General features: G+C 44.7%; 1 protein-coding gene and 1 long non-coding RNA gene across 6 annotated transcripts in view; both read left to right on the top strand.

Annotated features, from left to right (window-relative positions):
* The window catches only part of LOC142406708 (uncharacterized), a 71,023-nt gene extending 57,955 nt beyond the window's left edge, over positions 1–13,068 (top strand). For 2 of the 3 annotated variants that reach the window (XR_012774675.1, XR_012774673.1), the window contains exon 5: positions 4,644–4,814. This is a non-coding gene — a long non-coding RNA (uncharacterized LOC142406708). Of the gene's footprint in view, positions 1–4,643; positions 4,815–13,046 lie in introns of those variants that run through there. The other variant, XR_012774674.1, reaches the window with a different exon arrangement.
* A 1,653-nt stretch (positions 13,069–14,721) lies between these two features.
* The window catches only part of FBXL7 (F-box and leucine rich repeat protein 7), a 191,887-nt gene continuing 187,644 nt past the window's right edge, over positions 14,722–18,964 (top strand). The window contains exon 1 of one of the 3 annotated variants that reach the window (XM_075493999.1): positions 14,722–15,318. Coding sequence is in view for 1 of the 3 variants with exons in the window: in XM_075494001.1 (XP_075350116.1) it covers positions 15,282–15,318 (37 nt within the window). In the remaining 2 variants the exon portion in view is untranslated. Of the gene's footprint in view, positions 15,319–15,761; positions 15,996–18,964 lie in introns of those variants that run through there. The other 2 variants (XM_075494001.1, XM_075494000.1) reach the window with 2 other exon arrangements.

Below are 18,964 nucleotides of genomic sequence, written 5' to 3'. Positions count from 1 at the left end.
CCCAGTTAGTGAAACAGAGCACTGCTGGGTTGAAAGTGCTGCCAATACAGATGACAGCAGCACTTTGTCTCGGTGGAAATGCTTTGTAGCTTGAGTCATGCCTTGCCCCGTCAGACATGCTCGGTACAGCTCCCCCCGTCCCCCACCTCCTTCTCACAGCCTTCCTAAAATGCCTTTCCCTCAACAGGGAGGGATCCTATGCTCCACCTATTTCCCTTTTTATTTTACTTCATTTCAGGTTTTCAATATTGTTTAAGCGAAAGATACAACGTATTGCAGAAATGGCAATTCATCCAACACTTCTTTAAAAGTTAAGATATTCAGAAGCAAACTTAATGCTTTCTTTTGCCCATATTCCTACTGCACAAGTCCACATACGATGCAGTCAGTTATAGCTGTTGGCATATTGAATCATTTTAATAAGATCATTTCAGAGGATTCCTTTTCTTCGCTCCTCAAATTCTTCAAACTTATCAGGAGTGTCAGAGAAAAGAAGGAAGTGTGTGATACCAGCTGCATTGCTTATTTATGGGCTCACTGGTCTTTTTTAATTTTTATTTTCATTTTTACTTGCTCTCTCCTAGCTCCTTGCTGAAATAGCAGAAACATCTGTCTCTCTTCCTTCATTGAGGAGAATCATTTATGAGTCCCAGATTTACCAACAGTATCAGTTACATCCAGCAAACCTCACTCTTGGTCTTATTAATTACTTTCCATCTGCTTTTCCCTCAGGCATCTTGGTTAGCAGAAAAATGCTGACAATCAACAGTAATGGCTTCTTAAGTTAGTTATTTATTAAGTCAAGCCTTTTGCAGATACAGTTTCAATAAATACATGGGTTTTTTTTTTTTTAGAAAGAGTCATCTTTGAATTGGACCTAGTTGAAAACAAAAATGCAACAATTCCAGAAGCTGGGGACAGTATGGGAGGGGGGAGTGGTTTGCTTTTTTTTATTTTTTATTTTATTTTAAACTGACTGATGGTCTTAGCCTCTGCTTTGAATGTTTAAGCTGAAAGAAGCACCATTTGGATTCTGTAGTTGTATGCTTATGGAAAAAATAGAGCTCCAGAAGTTGCTGTTAGAAGCAGTTACTGTGGGCAGAAAGGGATGGTCCTACTAGGGTTTGGGGGTTTTGCTCTTGTCTTTTTTTTTTGTTTAAGTGAACATTTATATTCTTCTTTTCCCATGACTTTTCCCTCTTTTGGCTAGGTTGCTCCCTCGGTCTCCTACTGGGAAAGCAGCATTGAACTTGCAGTGCTGAAAAGATGATTAATGATAGGCAAAACTGTATACAACATGCAGTTTATTTGGGGGGGAGGAGCGCACAGTGCAATGCTGCATTGGAGAATTCTAGGCAAATGGTGTGTGAAATTGTTGACAAATTGCCCTCATTAAGCTCACTAAATGAATGCTTTCATGAGAACATTGGCTTGGTATCACCATGTATAATGTAACTTCTACTTGAGATTGCGTGTGCTGCTATTCTTATCTTTTAAACCCTTGTAATGGCTTTAACGTCCTGATAAAGCCAACCATTGTAGCTGTCTTCACTGTTTAGTACATGGGATGTGAAGGAAAATTGCTGAGGGTGACTTCCATGAGTGGTTCTGAATTATTCATTAATTTATTCATCGTAATGAACCATTCTGAGCCCGGTCACCAGAGTTCATAAATGCCAAGAAATGGATTTAGAAATGCCTTAAGTTCCTCAGACTCTTTAACTTGATCCCTGTCAATGAAAGGGGCAGTAAAAGGACAACAGTCACAGAAGCCTCTGTTTTAGAAAATGCAACTTTGGATACTGTTCAGCCTTGTTGATGGTAGAAAACTTTCAGAAAAAATATGTCTTAAAGGTGATGGTGTTTGATGATCCAGCATGTTCACTGGCATTTGAGTAAGGTCAGTGTGCACTACACACTTGCCCTACCAAGTTGAATTCTGGCCACCAGCCTAAATATGCCCCGCTGGGCAAATAATGAAGTGTGGAGCCACCACAGGGAGAACTGCATAGACTACTGAGACCTTCAAAGATGAAGGTCAGGCCATGGCCTAGCATCCAGGCTTGTACCACACACAGTGTGTGTTTGTTACCAGGTTTTACTATAGTAAGAGGGAAAGTATCCATGCAGAAAGCTACCAGTGTGAACTGTTTCCCTTTGATTAAGCAGTTGCTTTAGCTGCTGCAAAGGTGTAGCAGATGACAGCCACTGATCATATTGAAAGATGATCCATACAAAGAAAAGCTGAAAAATCCCTGTCCTAAACCAATTGTATACCATGCGGAAAAAGACATGAGTATAGATATAAGGCTGTCTTTGTGTTGAAGACTGCTGGTAATTTTGAACAGGAATCATAGTATAGGAAGAGAAAAGTGGCATGAATGTATTGTCAACCATTGATCCACTTGGGGTAAAACCAGATGTGGCTGGTCCTTCTTAGAGCTTTTACTGCAAGGAGAGCCTGGCTGGAAAAAGCTGTCATACAGGAAGAAGAGGAAAAGCACACCCCGTAAACAAGAGAACGGGAGACTGGTTTTCCGTCATCTTTCTTCTCTGTCACACAGTGTGACTTCTCAACTCATACTCTTGCCCAGCTCCAGTAACCCCCTTTCCTTTCATTACAACTAGGTAAGCATGGCTACAGGAACATCTGGGAACTTTGGGAGAGATTTTTCATTCGTAACTTGGCTTTCCAGTATGGGAAAGATTGGGAATGATTGAATTAACATCGATCTCCACTGCTATGAGCTGCACTAGGAAACTGCATAAGCAGCTGCAGGCAGGGAAGGGTTTGTGTGGGTGCTCTGTAGTTGGCCTGGAGTGTACCTTAGGGTACCTTTGTGGGCCGTTAAGCTCCCCTTGCTGACTTTAAACTAAAGTACCTTGAGGAGAGTACCTATGATCCCTTTCAACAGTAACACTGAGGGTGTGAATACACCTATGGCAGGTGACTGGCACAAGCAATTGGTAACATAAACATCTGTCTACCTTTTAGTTCAGATAAATAAAATGAAGCCACTTAGATCTGTCAAGCTGTCGTAAGGCAGGTTATTTGGTTTATTTTCTTACTTGGGGATGAGTGTGAACACATCTTCCCCACTACCACAAACTATGCAGTCCAGTTTCCCACATTTAGGGAAATCTCAGGTGAGCTCCATTACCTTGGTAAACTCTTTCCCTGAATATGGTGTCTCCCCTGCTGTAAAAACCTAGATATTCTGTGGCTGTGATGTGCTGAGGCTAAAGCTTAGGTAGGTGGTACCTCTGGGATTTGAAGTTGACTTCTTTTTACTAGGCAAGAACTTGAACCAACTAAGCTATTCTTGCAAACAACTGTGTAAACTATGTCCTCACTGATCATCCTGCTGTCCAGAATAGTCTGGGGTGACCTCTCTACTCATCAGTAGTGTCATTGACTATAGAGTACATTGGCCCTCAAGTGGGTTTTTGAGTCGTTTAGAGAGGCAGCATATGGATTGTTATCACCTCTGAGCATCCTGGTACCTCATGAATGGAGTACAAAACTGTGTATCTCATTGTATGTGGTACAGGATTTAAAACTGGTCATATAAAGGAATTTTTCTAAGACTGGTAAGTCCAAGCTTCCTCTCTTTTAGCAGTCATATTAGAAAAAAGTGACTTAAAAGAACTGTTGATGTCCTCCATAGCAAATCTGCTAGTGATTGCAGCCTAAAGCAACATCTGAGAAATTTTACAATTAGCAGGTTACAAAATCAAGGAGTTATAATGACTACATTAACCCACCGTGTTTAATCTGGGAATTAAGACTTGTTTGGAAAGAGGGCAGGAAGGAAGAAATAGGAATTGTGAAGAACATGGAGAAATGAATAATATCCTGCTTGGACAGGGCTAGTGTCTCTATTGAATGTGTGGGACAGATATTCCATAATCCAAAGCAGCCTGTCTTCATAAGCAGCCTCTCCTGGGAGGTGTCCCTTGAAAACACCAAGGATTATGGCACCAACTGTCCAGGTGTTCATGAATATGGCTAGCAATCAGGGTAGTAGGAGTGGTTTTTTGTAGGCACCCCCAAACCTTTGTTGACAGAGGTTGTTTGAGACTGGAAGGGTTGTAAGGAAAATCCATGAGCTCCACAAGGAGGTGCTCCCAAAGATGTGGTAGCCCTGCAACAAGCCTTGTAGCAGCTTCTTGCAGCTTCATGGAGCAACAGACTGAGCTGGCAAGACTGTTGGTGTCTGGAAGATCTCTGAGCCTTGACTGACAGATGGTTCAGTCCCAAGTGCTCCCTGTTGGAGTAGGCCATATTTAGCTGCTAATGCCTTGATGGTCCACCAGTTCTGGTGAGAATAGCTGCTTTAAAGGCATCATAAGCTTGCATTTTGGGACTTGCTCTTGTGATGTATATCTTAAGTATCTTGCAGTATTATGACCTGAAGGAGAAAGCTGAAGTTCACTGTTCCTCCTAGAAACTTCTTTACATTAAGACTCTGGCTCATGTTCCTCGAACAAAGGGCTGTGGGAATTTAATATCCCACTGTCCTTCACCTATTTGTAATGCCCATCTATTGCCTGTGAACCTGGTGTGAAGCATAAGGAGATTTTTGTCCAGATGCCTGTCATTCCAGTATGCTAAGACAAACTTGCATTTATTGCATTTTTAGAGAAATGAATACCTGGCACCTTGACCAGACGTGGATGAGGAGTAGCACTCAGGTTTTAAGCCATTTTGGCTACAAAGCAGTGACTTCTGACATATGAGGACACACAACTTGGGATGGTCAAAATCAAGTACTGACAGAGCAAAATCTACTAGAAGAAATCTGTTAAAGGCTTTTTAAACTGTTCATGGCAATTTCTATGGTGGTTGGAAGATGCCAGCTTTGAAAGCAGACAGTCTTAATTTAAGCTATTCATTTTGATATTCCTTTAAGCAGTATAATATTAGATTTTGATATACAAAGAGAAGGTAGTAGGGTGGGAAAAAAAATCTAAAGAGAAAATATCCAGAGCCTTAGTAATAGACAATATTTCAATATGGGATCTAAAGTTTTATGTCACCCACTCCTGTACTGGTTGCTATCACCATCTGCTTGATCTATTTGATCTTCTGTCCAGGGTAAGCAATGAGTTATGTACTTGATCCCAGCTCCTGTTATCTGCCAGTTGATATCAAGGCCTCCTCTTCATTTCTTTCCATCAGATCCTGAAGAAAGAATCTACCCTTGTCTGTTACACTTTTTGCATTGTCATCAGGTGTCTCTTTGAGCCAAGTTTTGTGGTAATGAAACGGGCAGACTCCTCCAGGAGCCATGAGTGAGGGGCATGTTGTGTGGTGAAGGGCAGAGTCTCACAAAACAGAAGTATCAATGAAAATCAGATTGAAAAAGTAATGCTTCTGCTGTTGGCTCACTTTGTAATAAGATCCCTATAATATTTCTCTTAACTATGAAGGACATGTGCAAGTGATTTAATATGTATGAGCAAAAATATTTAGAATAATAGATCTGACTGTTAGAAATGAAGCAATGACACTTTGTTTTCCAGAAGCAATTGACTGATTTAATTAAGCCAGAAATTAGCCTGTTAGATGATGGCTCATAAAATTTCTGGAAATATCAAATGCATGCTAATTGTGCTGGCTTTACATGTAGACACTGTCCTTATGGCAAATTTCCAAATTAGTCATGGACATATGGGACAAGGCAAGCTGTCTGTGGAGGGATGAAAACTGGAAGAGGCTGAACCTGATGCACTGCGTGCTAGAATCACTCTGCTGGAACATTTGCCATAGGTGGAGAAAACTTGCTCTGTTTTTATGTGAAAAACCTCCTAGCAGAGCACACAAACAAGACTGTCCTATTGCACAAGAGGAAGTATACGCGCTCTTCATGGGCTGATGCTTGAACCAGTCCTTTGCATCAGGACAGCTGCCATCAGTGTCCTCTGTGGGTTCGTGCCTGGCGCTCACACCTTAGCTTTGTTTCAACAGGTAAATGCTGATGTTTACATAGACGCACACTTTTCTTGCACTGTAGCACTGTAGTCCAGCTTACAGTATTGAAAGAGCTTCTTGTGCATGTTTCTTCAAGCACCCATTTTTCTCAGAGTACCACACTGCTGTTTACAAACCAAGTTCTGGTTCTTGGTTAAGAGTGCAGGACGTGGTGATAGAGTGGCATTAGCATTACTGGCAACTGACAGCATTTGTTGGCTTTACCTCTGGGAGAAGACACATAGCTTGCTCTCAGCGGGCACAAGCTGTCTCAGAGGAAACCTAGTTCAGCTCCATCTGTGAGCTGGGTGACCCAGTGACTGGGCGAGCTGTGATTCTGCCAGGCCTGTGAGGAGACCTATGGGCATCAAAGAGACTTTTTTCCCCCACTAAGCCTTGTGCAGAGCTATCCATTAATTCTTCACTGAAAACCAGGGGAAGTCAAGCCAGGATCTAAAGGAAGTCCAGGCTGGCTGTGCAGGGAGTAACACCACCAAGGGAAAATGAGGCATTTTGGCTGCAGGCTGGACAACTCAGGTGTGATGTCTCAGAAAGCTCTGAAATACAACAAAACTTTCTGATAGAAACTTGGTGAAACTCCCCTAAAGCAGCACAATTTAGCCACTCCCCTGTGGCTAAATTGTGCTGCCTTTCCTTGTGAAAGGAAGAAAGAACTGGGAGGGAGCCCGTCAGGGCTGAACAATTCAAGAGCCACTGCCTGTGAATTTTCTTAGGATGTTTTGCATTAACATCAGTCTGAGGCAGAATAATGGAACTGGCAGCGGCGAGAGACCAGAAGAAAGCAGTTGGTTCAGGGAACACCGATGAAGACTGAATATAGAGGGAAGTTAGTGGAGATTAGTGCTGAGGAGAAAAATTCTGTGGAAATGTGAGAGGTTGCTGGTTACTGCCTTGGGAGGGAAGACAGTAGAGGAAGGAAGCAGGAAGGGAAGACCAGAAGGGTGGAAGAGAGCTTTGTTGAGTGAGGTCTCTGGGATAAATGGGGCCCGACAAGCTGAGACTACAGCTAGCCAGATGTGAAGAAAGGATGCGAAACGAGGCATTGGTGTGCGTGTGGTGTGGCACTGTTTGTATGGGCAGCGGACCAAGGTCAAAGCAGAAGGAGCAGTGCTTATAGAGATGCAATGGTCAGAAGAAGCTTGGTCTAATGCAGCATCCTTTGTCCATCACCCCGTGATCCTGCAGCACCTGCTGCTTCTTGGGAGAAGATACACACAGCTGAAAAAATGCTTTCTCTTTCCCCAGTGTTGATTCCTGTGGGCTGTTTCTAGACAGGCGTTTTCAGAGTTTGCCCACATCCCTGTTCGGGGAGTGTCCAGAGTGTGAGTGTCCACTATGCGCAACCCAGGCATAAATCTCACCCTGCTCTGTTTTTCACAGAAAGGAAACCTGGCCACGCCAGCTGCACAGTGTGCTGCAGCCAGGGTCCCGAGAAGAAGGAGAGCGTAGATGCAACCATGGTGCTTGGAAAATCTTCCGTTGCCATCAGTGCTTCTCTTAGTCCAACTAACAGCAGTCTGTTTAGCAGAGCTTAGGCTTCCAACCCTGCAAATGATCGCTGTAGATGTCAATGAGATGAAGCAATGTATCTTCTTAAGTTCATTCTTTGCTCGGTTCTTGGAGAATGCACCAGCCAACCCTGTGTTTTAAACCAAACAAAAACTCCCTACATTAAAATCGCAAGGTCAGACATAAGCTATGAAATGCCAGAATTAATTTTGCCTCCACGGTCCTACTATGGCTCCACTGTGCTTATGCATTATAATGCCATAATTTACATAATCGCAAACTGCTTCTGGGAACGAAGTGGTTTTGCAGCGTTGGCTGTAGGCCCCAGCCTTGTCTGTTGTGGAAGGTGTATTGTGGACAAGGCAGGGGAATTCAGGACGGTGGTTCTGGAGTTGCACAGTCTTCGTTCTTGTGTTTTCTAACACTTGAGACTTAGGAGCTTGAGTTTGCAAACTCACTGTTCTTTTCAACAGATTTTACGTGTAATGTTAAACATATTCCAACACAGTCTGAACTTTATTTATTGCTTTTGTTGTTAGAAGACGGGAAAAATCAGGTCCGAGTAAGGATTTTCTCCTGTAAAACAGAAAAAAATCAGCAAAAATGTCTCAAAATCTCAGGTTGGTTAAAATAAGATTTGAATTAGTTGAATTTCTGAAAGAAGTTTAAAATAAAACTGGATCTTTATTTGATAGAACTGCCTGTACTTCACCTGTTCTGCGATCCCATCAGCACCTATCATAAGACAAACTCATTAAAGTCCAAAGTGTCCTGGAACTTGAGCACCACCTTGATTTAATACATTTTAACCAGACCTGTTGAAGTCACTGTGGGACCAGAGCCTTTGCTTGGCTGGAGCAGCGTGACCTCATGTGAAGGGATGCTATGAGAGTTCTCAGCCAGCAGAACAGACTCTACTAAAAGCTACGCCTTAAAATACAATCATCTGAGCTACCCTTAGATCCTGCAGCTTTTTAGCCATGTAGATCAAGTCACTCATAATTATATTAAGGCTATTAATGATAAAATGGCACATACTCTCAGATCATATGGTGATGAGGCTATAACTTTTATCTATAATGATGAAGATAATCTAGGGTTTTTTTTTCCTTTAGGAGGTAGGTAGTTTTAATGGATCATTTTGTAGTTAATAAGACAATATGCTTTTGATAATTGCTTTAAGTTGGCAGCAACATATTAGTCAAATTTCTTTTGGATTCTTTTTCACTTTAGAATGCCCAAAAGCAGTCAACACAGATATTATCGTGGAGTGTTCACAAAATATATGCAGCCATACGAACACGGTGATGCAAAAGTAGAATTAATTAGAAAAATATTACTTGGCTTCTGCAGTCTTTAAAAGGCTACTATTTGTTTTCATCATTTTATTTAAATACAAAGTGTGAAAACAAATGCTTAAAATGTCTCAAGTATGAAAAATCAAAGCTTCCTACACCAAATAGGAAACTAGTGTTAGTTTTGTTGCTCAAATTTGAAGGCCTGGGATACAAATGGCTTTTAAACTGAAGTTTGACATAAAGCTAGTTGGAAGTAGCTAAAAGTTTTTGATTTTTGTTTATTATTATTATTTAAAAGAGGAAAGCTTAGACTAAAACTGAAGGGAAAAAAACACCAAAAACAACTGTGGCAAAAATTCCAGAGCCAAAATATTTAGTCTTGGAATTGCTGTGATGATGCCTTATGGAAATAGTTCAGTTGCTTTCAATTTTTTTTTTTTCCTTTATCCAGAACCCTTTGTTTGGCTACTTCTTCCAAAATCATTGTGGTTTTATTCATGGAATAGAAAAATGGTGCATCATGAGACATGCAATGCACCACAGAGGGAGGCCCATAATGAATAGAGATGTAATACAAACACTCCCAGGAACGATTGTAGCAACACATCCAAATAGAAACATTTTGGCCCATAGCTTTCTTGTTCTTCCTCAGCCCTAATAATTTCTAAGTTCCTCTTGCTGGGACAGGATACAAGTCTAGGAAAAATGCATTGATATCTCCTCATGAAGAAGGGAAATGGCAATATAGGAAGGCACATCTCATATTAAAATGAATCTTTCCCAGTCTTGCAAAACTAGTAGTTGATAGCACTCCATCTCCTCCCCCCTTAGGTGAGCTCATACTGCTTATATTAAAAGGCAACAAACCTGAAAGTTATTCTTGTCCTTACAGAAAGCACTTCATCTCCTTTGGATCATTGAAAAGATGGCAGAACTGATGTGCTTTCAGATTCTTTGCACCGTTTTGAAGCCTAGGGTATCTTAAAGGGTTACTGTAAACGGTTTCACAAAGGAATTATATGATGTGGTTCAGGCAGCTTAACTCAGTCACAGCCAAGAGACTCCTACCAGTCCTTTGTATTTATATATAAAAATACTATGTTTGTAGTTCAAGCTGAATAGTCTCAACGTATAAGATACTGACCAACTGGAAGACAAGGAGGAAAAGAAAAAGAAAAAGACTACTACATAACTTTGCCAAGAACGAGTGAAACATCTCTGAAACTGTTAAAAGAAGATATCTTGTTAGGTCTCATCCACAGGCACGATAATGGTTCTAAGTCCCAAACCATATGGCTGGGCATAACAGGCCTCCCAGACTCCCACAGCAAATCCCACAATGAACCAAGCGTTTGGTAAATACTGAAGGGCTATAAGATGACTCAGTCCTAGTTGAAACTTGTAGGTCCTCTTTGAACTAGCATTTCCCAACTTCTCTCTTCATGTCGACGCTTTTGGGCTTATGAAGCTCCAAGACTGATTGTCCTAAATGCCTTGCCCAAAACGGTTGCCCATTGTCAGTAGTATCATCTGTGACGAACACATTTCTGCTGAGAGTTTGATGTCTTTGTACCAAAATGAGTTTGGTACTTTACTGCTTCTCCATGCGCCTGCCATCTCATTCCCCTGTAGAAACAGTGTAATGGGATGTGCACAGAAATATTCAGTCCTTCATCTGAAAGTTGAATTCAGATCTCTTAAACCAAGATGTTCTTTCCTCTCTAGGCTTTTTTTCTGATTCTTTGTTTTGTTTTGTTTTGTTTGGTGGGGTTTTTTTCCTTTCCTTTTAGTTCTGGTCATGTCAGAATATTCCTGGGATTTATGCCATAAGCTTGATGGAGTGGTAACTTGTTTGTCTAATGTCTTTATTCTTTACAGGGCTCCCTCGACAGCTGCACTTGATGTCTCACAAAGCACCAGCCTATGCTATTCTTGATGAGCAAAAGTACTCCTTGGGAAAGGGATTCATTTTGGTTGTGGGGCATCAAATTTTGAGTTTGGAGGGAAACTGCTATATGTCTTCTCACGGAGGCTCTGTTCTTTCTGAATCCTGTATAATTATTTATGTACAGCTATGTGCTTGGGTCTATGTGAGATTATGCTTCCAATTGGCCTAAAACATTTCTCTCTTATATGCAAGAAAGGTTGCTGGAACAAATGCACAGCCTTCTAGGAGTCAGAAGTGGGACCGCTGGCCTTCCTGGCCCCATGACCCACACAGGACAACTTTCGGGTGGCTGACCGCCACGGAATGCACAGCACACGACGTGACACGAGGAGCTGGGAGGCGGCCGAGGGAGTCGTTTGCAGTGGCTACTCCTGTCACTGTATTTCAGGCAAAGATTGAGCACAGCTGGGCTGCACACGGAGGGGGGACACGTGTTGGTTTCGGCCTGCGTGTGCTCTCCCACAGCTGGGGACTAGCATTACCCTGCAGTACCTGCCGGGGGGACCATGGTATGGCTGGGCATGCTAGCTACAGCTGCCCATCGCCGAGTCGGAGGGCAGGGCTTGACTGACCAAGGTAGGCTGCTGTGCCATAGAAAGCCCTAGTTTTTTTCTTTACCATCCTGCTCTCCCTAGGTGAGTTCCTAGCAAGTGTTTGGGCTGGGTTTTTCAAACCCTACAAGTCACATGGCAGGAAAAAAAGTGCTTGGTTATATGTCTTCATTGGCAGTCTGTGGGCCTGTATGTGAGGCAAACATTAACCTTACACCATAACCTTTTACCATTTTACAGAAGGCAGATTGCTTCTCCCCCATCCCCTGAACAGGTAACTCTCAAAAAGAAAACAGAGGATGTTAAAAGCACACACTTGTGTCAAAAGCAGACAGTTTGTACTGCCTTGGCGCAGTACAAAGTTTGCTTAGAAATTAACCTTTGGTTACAGAAAACTATATAGAGACTAATTCACATTTTCTTTCAAAAAACCTAGGGTGGTCATTTGATGAGTCTGACCCCAGAAGGCAATGTTTTCTTAGACCTTCACTGATTCTTGAGAATTGAAGCATGTGTGTAGTCATCTTGAATCAGGACCAAAACTTTTTCGCAAGGAGAAGCATTAATGACCAGTATCTGGTGGGATTAGAGCCTAATTAACATTGCCCAATTACTTGTCAGTCATCTGTGCTGCTGGTACTCATTTCAGCTTCAGGTAATTAGCCCACCTCTTAATGAAAATGCACGGTTTTTCTTCTCAAGTTAACCTCCCGTCCCCAAAACTTCAGGTTTTAGCAACTTTCTCTGTAGCGCTGTCAGTGTTGACGCTTTTGCCGCTGCAGTTTCATATGCCATTTGCATATGTTGACAAAGATGTAATTTGCTCAGAATTATCTGTATATGCAGTAATTGTCTAGTGTGTGTTATGATATATTTAGGAAGACAGGCTTTTTCATACATAAGATCATAGTGTGGTGCAGGGAAAACTGCTCAACTTATGGTTTAAATCAAATCAGGATTAAAGCGGTTTTGTCTTTTTAATAAGGACATGTAATGACCTGGCAATCAGTGAGCTGTGACCTGGCAATCAGTGAGGATCACTATCAGCAATGCAACACATAAACCACAATAGTAGATACTTGCAAAATGTTAGTAAACAGCTATAAACTTCTAAAGACCCTTCTATAACCAATCCTAAAGTGTCCCAGTCTCACACACGCACGGCTGTGAGCATGCCACTCCCCTGGCTGTGTGGGTTACAAGCACGCACCCCTCTTCTGGGGGTGTGGGTCCCCCCATTCACACACACCTCCTGCAGGTACCTGCACAACCCACATTTTAGGTGTATTTATGCCTACCTGTGCTGCTCCCTGCGACTGGCTAAGGCACGTGCCACGAGTACCGCCGCACTCCTGGGCTGTGGGTCCCCGCTTGTCACACCCCAAACTGCCACGAGGCAGAGAGCCGGCGCCATCAGGCCGAGGCAGAGGCAAGATGCTGGTGGGGTGGCTTTTGGCAGTGTCAAACCAGGTTGGACTGCTGCTCTGGGCCTGCTCTGAGGTCTCTCTCCACCTATTGCAAACGTTCATCCTTCTTTTTTACTTCTTTTCAATCTGACTCTTTTCCAGAAATCTTTTGCTAACCCCTGATGTCCTGGTTTCAGCTGAGATAGAGTTAATTTTCTTTATAGTGGCTGGTATGGGGCTATGTTTTGGATTTGTGCTGAAAACAGCATTGATAATACAGAGATGTTTTAGTTGTTGCTGCACTAGTCAAGGACTTTTCAGCTTCCCATGCTCTGCCAGGTGCAGAAGAAGCTGGGAGGGGACACAGCCAAGAGAGTTGATCCAGACTGACCAAGGAGGTATTCCATACCACATGACGTCATGCTCAGTATGTAGAGCTGGGGAAGAAGAAGGAAGGGGGGACATTCGGAGTGATGGCGTTTGTCTTCCCAAGTAACCGTTACGCGTGATGGAGCCCTGCTTTCCTGGGGATGGCTGAACACCTGCCTGCCCATGGGAAGCAGTGAATGAATTCCTTGTTTTGCTTTGCTTGTGTGCGCGGCTTTTGCTTTCCCCATTAAACTGTCTTTATCTCAACCCACGAGTATCTCACTTTTACCCTTCCGATTCTCTCCCCCATCCCATTGTGGGGGGAGTGAGCAAGCGGCTGGGTGGGGCTTAGTTGCTGGCTGGGGTTAAACCATGACACCTGATTACCACTTAATCTGTGTAATAGTTGTCTTGAGCAAACTTCATTGTTGTTGTATTTGTTGTTTTAGTGTTAGCCCTTTGGGGGCAAGCATCCTCTCAGGACTGGCAGCTTCGGCTATTAACCTGTCCCCACATGCAGTTTACCCTCACACCCACTCGAGAGCATCTCTTGTTCTCCAGCCCCTTTGGCCGGGCAGAGGCAGTGCGGACTCCCCCACGGTAGTGAAAACCATGATCCCCAATTCTGTTGCTAGGGTGGGCTTCCCTCGGGAAAGGCCTTTACTCCATCAGTGCTGTCCCTTACGCCACTGAGCATATGCCACCGTTTCAGATATGTCATGTTCTGTTAGATGACATGGGTAACGGTAGGTGAGTCCCTATCAGAGTTCGTAATAACAGCCCCAACGTTTGAGCTGAACGGGCATATATTGCTTCTGATTTCCTGACAATCCCCATGGTCATAGGAGTTAAAGAGTCTGTCTTTTGGGGTGAAAGAAGGAGCAGCTGCTTTTTAAGAAAGCTGAATTAAATAGAAACATCTCATCTCAAAGCACCAGCCCTATAGGATACCTGCAGAACTAATGTGGGGAGGTTAAACAGTTGGGGTTTTTTTGTTTGATGTGGTGGCAAAGGCCAGGAGGGATCCACTGAAGTTGAGCGTCTGCGGGAAGACTATTTGCGAGGGAGAAAACGGCTCGAACTCCGGAGAAGCAGGGAACGACAGGTAAACAGACCGCCTGTGTGGCTTCCTGCACGCAGGGCGACTTTCTCACCACTTCTGTGAGTTGCAGAGGGCTGGAGGGTGCCACGAAGGGGCCCGACCGGCAGCGCCGGACCATCGGGAGGACGCCCGGGCGAACAGCTCCCAGTCCCGCCCCGGGTGGTTCTCTGCGAGCTGTGCTGCGCAGCCCCCGCTGCCCTCACGGCGGCCTTCGGGGCTCGGCCGTGCGGCCGGGCAGCCCGGGGAGGGCCCGGCAAACCCTCCCGTCGGGCCACGGCCGGGGCCGAGCTGAGGAGGGTCGGAGGACGGCGGGGCTGGGGCCGGGGCAGACCCCCGCGGGGAGAAGGGCAGGGAAGCGGGGCCGGGCGGCCCCCGGGCCGCTCCGCTGCGGCACCGCCGGCGGGGGCGGCCCGCGGCCGGGCGCGACACCGGGGGAGGCGGGGGGGAGCGGTGGGGGGAGCCCCCGGGCCGGGCGCTGTGTCTTTAAAGGCCGGGGCCGGCTCTCGGCTCCATCCTCCCTCCCTCCCTCCCTCCCCCCCCCCGGCCCGGCGGCGCTGGGTGCCGGGAGGAGGCGCCTGCCGCTAACAAAAGTCTGCGGCGGCGGCTCTCCCCTTCCTCCCTGCCCGGGCAACAAGTGGCTGGCGGCGGCTTCCCGGGGGAGGCAGGAGCGGGGCTGCGAGGAGGAGGAAGGCGGAGCGGCGCTGAACTACCGGAGGAGCCCCAGCGCCGGCCGCGGGGCGGCGGAGCCTGCGCCCGGGGGCCGTCCCGCCCGTGGATTATAACTGGAGCCGCCTCCCCTGCCCTGACACCCCGGCTGGAAACCGGGGCGGGGAGGGCGCCCCGATACATCGCATTTTTTATTATTTCCCTCTTTTTTTTTTTTTTTTAATTTTTTTGAGGGGGGAAGGGAGGGGTGTCGGCCACCCGAGAAGAAGTAGAGGAAGTTGTAGGGCTGCTTCGTGAAAAAACTCCTGGGGTTCCCCCCCCCCCCCGCCCATACACACACCCCGGCTCCACTCCATCATCCGCGGCCGCTCGGCGCCCCGCGGTAGAGATGCTGCGCGGCGGCGTGGGGAGGCGGCGGCGAGCATGAAGCCGGCAGGATGGGCGCGAACAATGGCAAGCAGTACGGCAGCGAGGGTGAGTCGGGGGGAAAAGTGGGGTGCTGGGGGGCAGCAAAGGGGTCGCCCCGGCCCGGGGGGTGCCCGGGCGAGAGGCGCCGCGGCGGGGTCCCCCCGCCGCGGCGCCTCTCGCCCGGGCACCCCCCGGGCCGGGGCGACCCCAGCTGGGAAGTAGGACATGGCCCTCAGGCTCCAACTGCGCTGAGACCCTTAAAATACCTTTAATTATGGGGGGTTTTTTGGTTTTTTTTTTTTTTTTTAATAGGTGGGAGGTAAGCGCTGTCTCAATTCATGATGTGGAGGCAGCTCAGGGGGTTACAGCAGCATAACTTTGCTAAAAACTTTTAGAGCGCTCTTCGTAATCCTTTTTCTACTTGTCTTTATATCCCAGGATCCTTATATTATGCAGTATGGTATATGACTGCTTCCTGTCTGAACAGAAAAAAAAAAAAAAATTAACCCCAGGAAAGAGCTGGGGGGAGAGTTAATGTTCTCCAGCTGTTATCCATAGATTGTACTCCTGCAATTTCGCTTCAGTGAAACTTTAGTGGGTTTGGTTTTAGATAGACAGGGCCTGATTCATTCTTGTGGAAACCTATTAGTCTCGCCGGAGTTGCATCAGGGATGAATTTCAGCTGCTTTGCTGCTGGTGTGAAGGACTACTGGAACGGTCAGCTGGTGGCAGGCAAACCAATGGCAAGTACAGAAAGTTTGTCTTCCTGCCAGCTAGTTTTAAGCTCTCTTTAACTTTTAGCCGTCTTGTATATGTCTTGCCCTCATAGTATTGAGGCACCTATATAGGATATATGTCTTCCCCTCACAGTATTGGGCAACTGTATAGGATCGCTACATTTCCTCCCTCCCCAGCCCCCCCCTTTTTTTTTTTTGTTGAGGGCTTGTGGGTGGGGCGAGGGAGATGGCCCTATGGTCTGCTCGATTCTTTGGGAGTCCATAAAGCAACTGCCAAAGAATACACCTCTCTCACATCCAAAATATGCATGAAGATTGTGAAAAGGAAAGGGGAAAAACACCGCTTCTCGAACAGATTCTGAAGTTCCTTTCATTTATTGCCAAATGAGCTCTGCTTTCGGAAGAGTTGAAGAAGTCAGAAGCTTCAAGCTAAAGATACGCTCGCTGTTGCGGGGTTTAGCTCACTCGATACCATCACTGGAATAACTTCTGCATAAATGATGGGAACCTGGAAGTTGTGATCAAAGCCTCTTTGGATTCCCCCTGAAAGGAAACCCTAGTTTGTCCCCAGAGTTCAAAGGGTCAGTGTTTATAGTGCTGGTTGCTTGCAAAAATCACGTTGCCGAAGGGCGTTTAGCATGATGCTAGGGAGGCATGGCTGCATCCCTGAGCTTTCTTGTGAGTTCAGAGGAATGCTTGCTTCAATTAATGTACAGTTTTGTGGGAGGAATGTGGTGGACACTGAGTCTTCTGCAGCCCTCGGTGAAGTGGAGGAGACCTTTACTGTTCCAGAACTACCTGATGGGAACTGTGAGGAAAAGGAGGATTGGTGCAGCTAGGATATTCTTAATTAATTCACCTTTCTCCTCCATTCAGAGTGGAGGTTGGATCCTGGGAATGGAGACTACATGTGGCAAATTAATCTTTGCACTACAGACCATTACCTGGGTTGAGAAATAGGTAGAATACTGGTTTAAAAATACAAGACAATAAAAATAAATAAATAAAAAAAATCCCCAAAACCCCATGGCCAAAACTTTGATCTTTCAATTTAGGTAACTTGTCCCATGCATCATTAGTGAGCTCGTAGATCTGGGTTTCCTGGCAGCTTCTATGCATCATCAGTTACTGTGAAACTTGGAGAAGCTCTTGTTTGCTGCTTTCTTTCTGGGTGATGCAGAGGAGAACAAATCTAAATCTGGTAAAGGGAGGCCTTTTTGCATAAGCCACTGGGGCTTTTGGTGCCTTTGACAACTGAACTGCTTAATTGCCATAAAAAGTTGCTTTTTAACAGGCATTTAACATTGGGATCCCGGGTGGAGGGGTAGCACTCTGAGGAAACACCCAGTTGCTGTGTGCTTTAAGAGCAACCTGAATATCTGGGTTGAAGTTCGTAGAGTGGCATCTGTGGTTGGGTACGTGGTACATAGTTTCCAGCATAGTGGGCTTGCTAGGCTACGTCGTGCTCTGTATGCCATTTTAGGGATGGAGAAAAGTACCTTTGTTAGCTGAACTTCTTGAATGTTGTTTTCTCATTTGCTGCTTGCTAGTATCTTAGGTGAGATTTCAGAAAGACAACTACAAATGATTTTTAAAATGGCTGTTGTTTTTCATGCAGCCTTCCCATCTGCTGTGAAACTGCGGAACATCAGGAATTTGCCTGAATTGCTTCTCATCTCAAAGCTGAAGAGATACCTTAGGGCAAGGATAACTCCTGCTCAAGATACCACTTCTAAAACACTAGATAACCTTTATTACTAGGAAATTGTTTTTTGTGGATTGTTACATTGTTACACTTACCGGTACTAGACAGTTTTTTGAAATTCACATATACACTGTGTGTAATAATCTCAGGCAGCTAAGTGTGACTAATCACATAAACTACACTGTGCTGCCTTTATTTACTTATTTATTTTGCTCATCCAGGGCTTTATTGAGTAGAATTTTATTGGAAGCTACAGTTGTCATGTTAAGATGGACAGGAGAGTACGTTGGATGTTTGAGGAGTCTAAATTAGTTTGTTTAGTCCGGTGAATAATTCCTGGCACTCTTGATGAATATATCTGTTTTCCAGAAATTTAATTTTTTAAGACAGGCTAAAACTTGCTTTAAATGAAGGTTAAATGTGAATAAAGTTGCTTCTCTGCAAAATCATGTCATGCAGATGGGATATGAACACAACACTCATTTAAAAAAATAAAATTATACCAAATTTTGTCTACAGGAGTTTACCTCTTTTATAAAGTAAATTATTAAATACAGGTTTATTTTCCTAGTTTTCATTTGCCCTTTTAAAATGTTTCTATAAGGGAGATGATTTCTGAAAGCTTGTTTAGCTAGAAAAATACAGAGCTTGAGATGTCAGGCTTATCGTAGCGTGCAGTAGATTCTGACTGAAGTGTGAAAGCTTGAAGTTAGTCTTTCTGAATGTGTTCCAGCAGTTGTGTTTGAATAGCATGACTGAAGGTAATGGATCACTGGAGTAAAAAATCCATTTGATCATGGAGCAGTTCTTGTGAGGCTTGCACCTATGCAGTGGAAATGTATTGTCACTTATCTTAGCAAGAGTGCTTATTGTTGTCCTTTACTTTCCTGCCTTAGGGATAAATCATTCACCTTTCTGTCCTTGATTTAGTTCTTTGCTCGATTTTTTTTTTTTTTTTTTTTTTTTAAATAAGAGGAGGCATGCCTACCTCATGTCTGATAGCAGAAGGAGCAGCCCGTTGTTGTAGAGGCTATCAAAAATGAGGTGGTTTTGTTCAAGGACCTTAGTTGAAATGTATTGCTGAAGAGAATTACAGCTGACCAAGTAAGACACAATTCATCATCACAGATGAGGAGGCTGAATTGAAGTATATTGCCCTTTAACTATTGCCGAGTTGATTAGACACCTAAGCAGTTGCTGTTCGTACTCTGCTGCGCACCGTTTCTGTAACAGTTCTGCGCAGAACAACCTTGGGTGTGCTGGGCCCGAG

The sequence above is a fragment of the Mycteria americana genome, chromosome 2, assembly GCF_035582795.1.
Source record: "Mycteria americana isolate JAX WOST 10 ecotype Jacksonville Zoo and Gardens chromosome 2, USCA_MyAme_1.0, whole genome shotgun sequence".
NCBI lineage: Eukaryota > Metazoa > Chordata > Aves > Ciconiiformes > Ciconiidae > Mycteria > Mycteria americana.
Note: the sequence above shows the minus strand (reverse complement) of the source record. Positions and strands in the feature narration are given on the sequence as shown.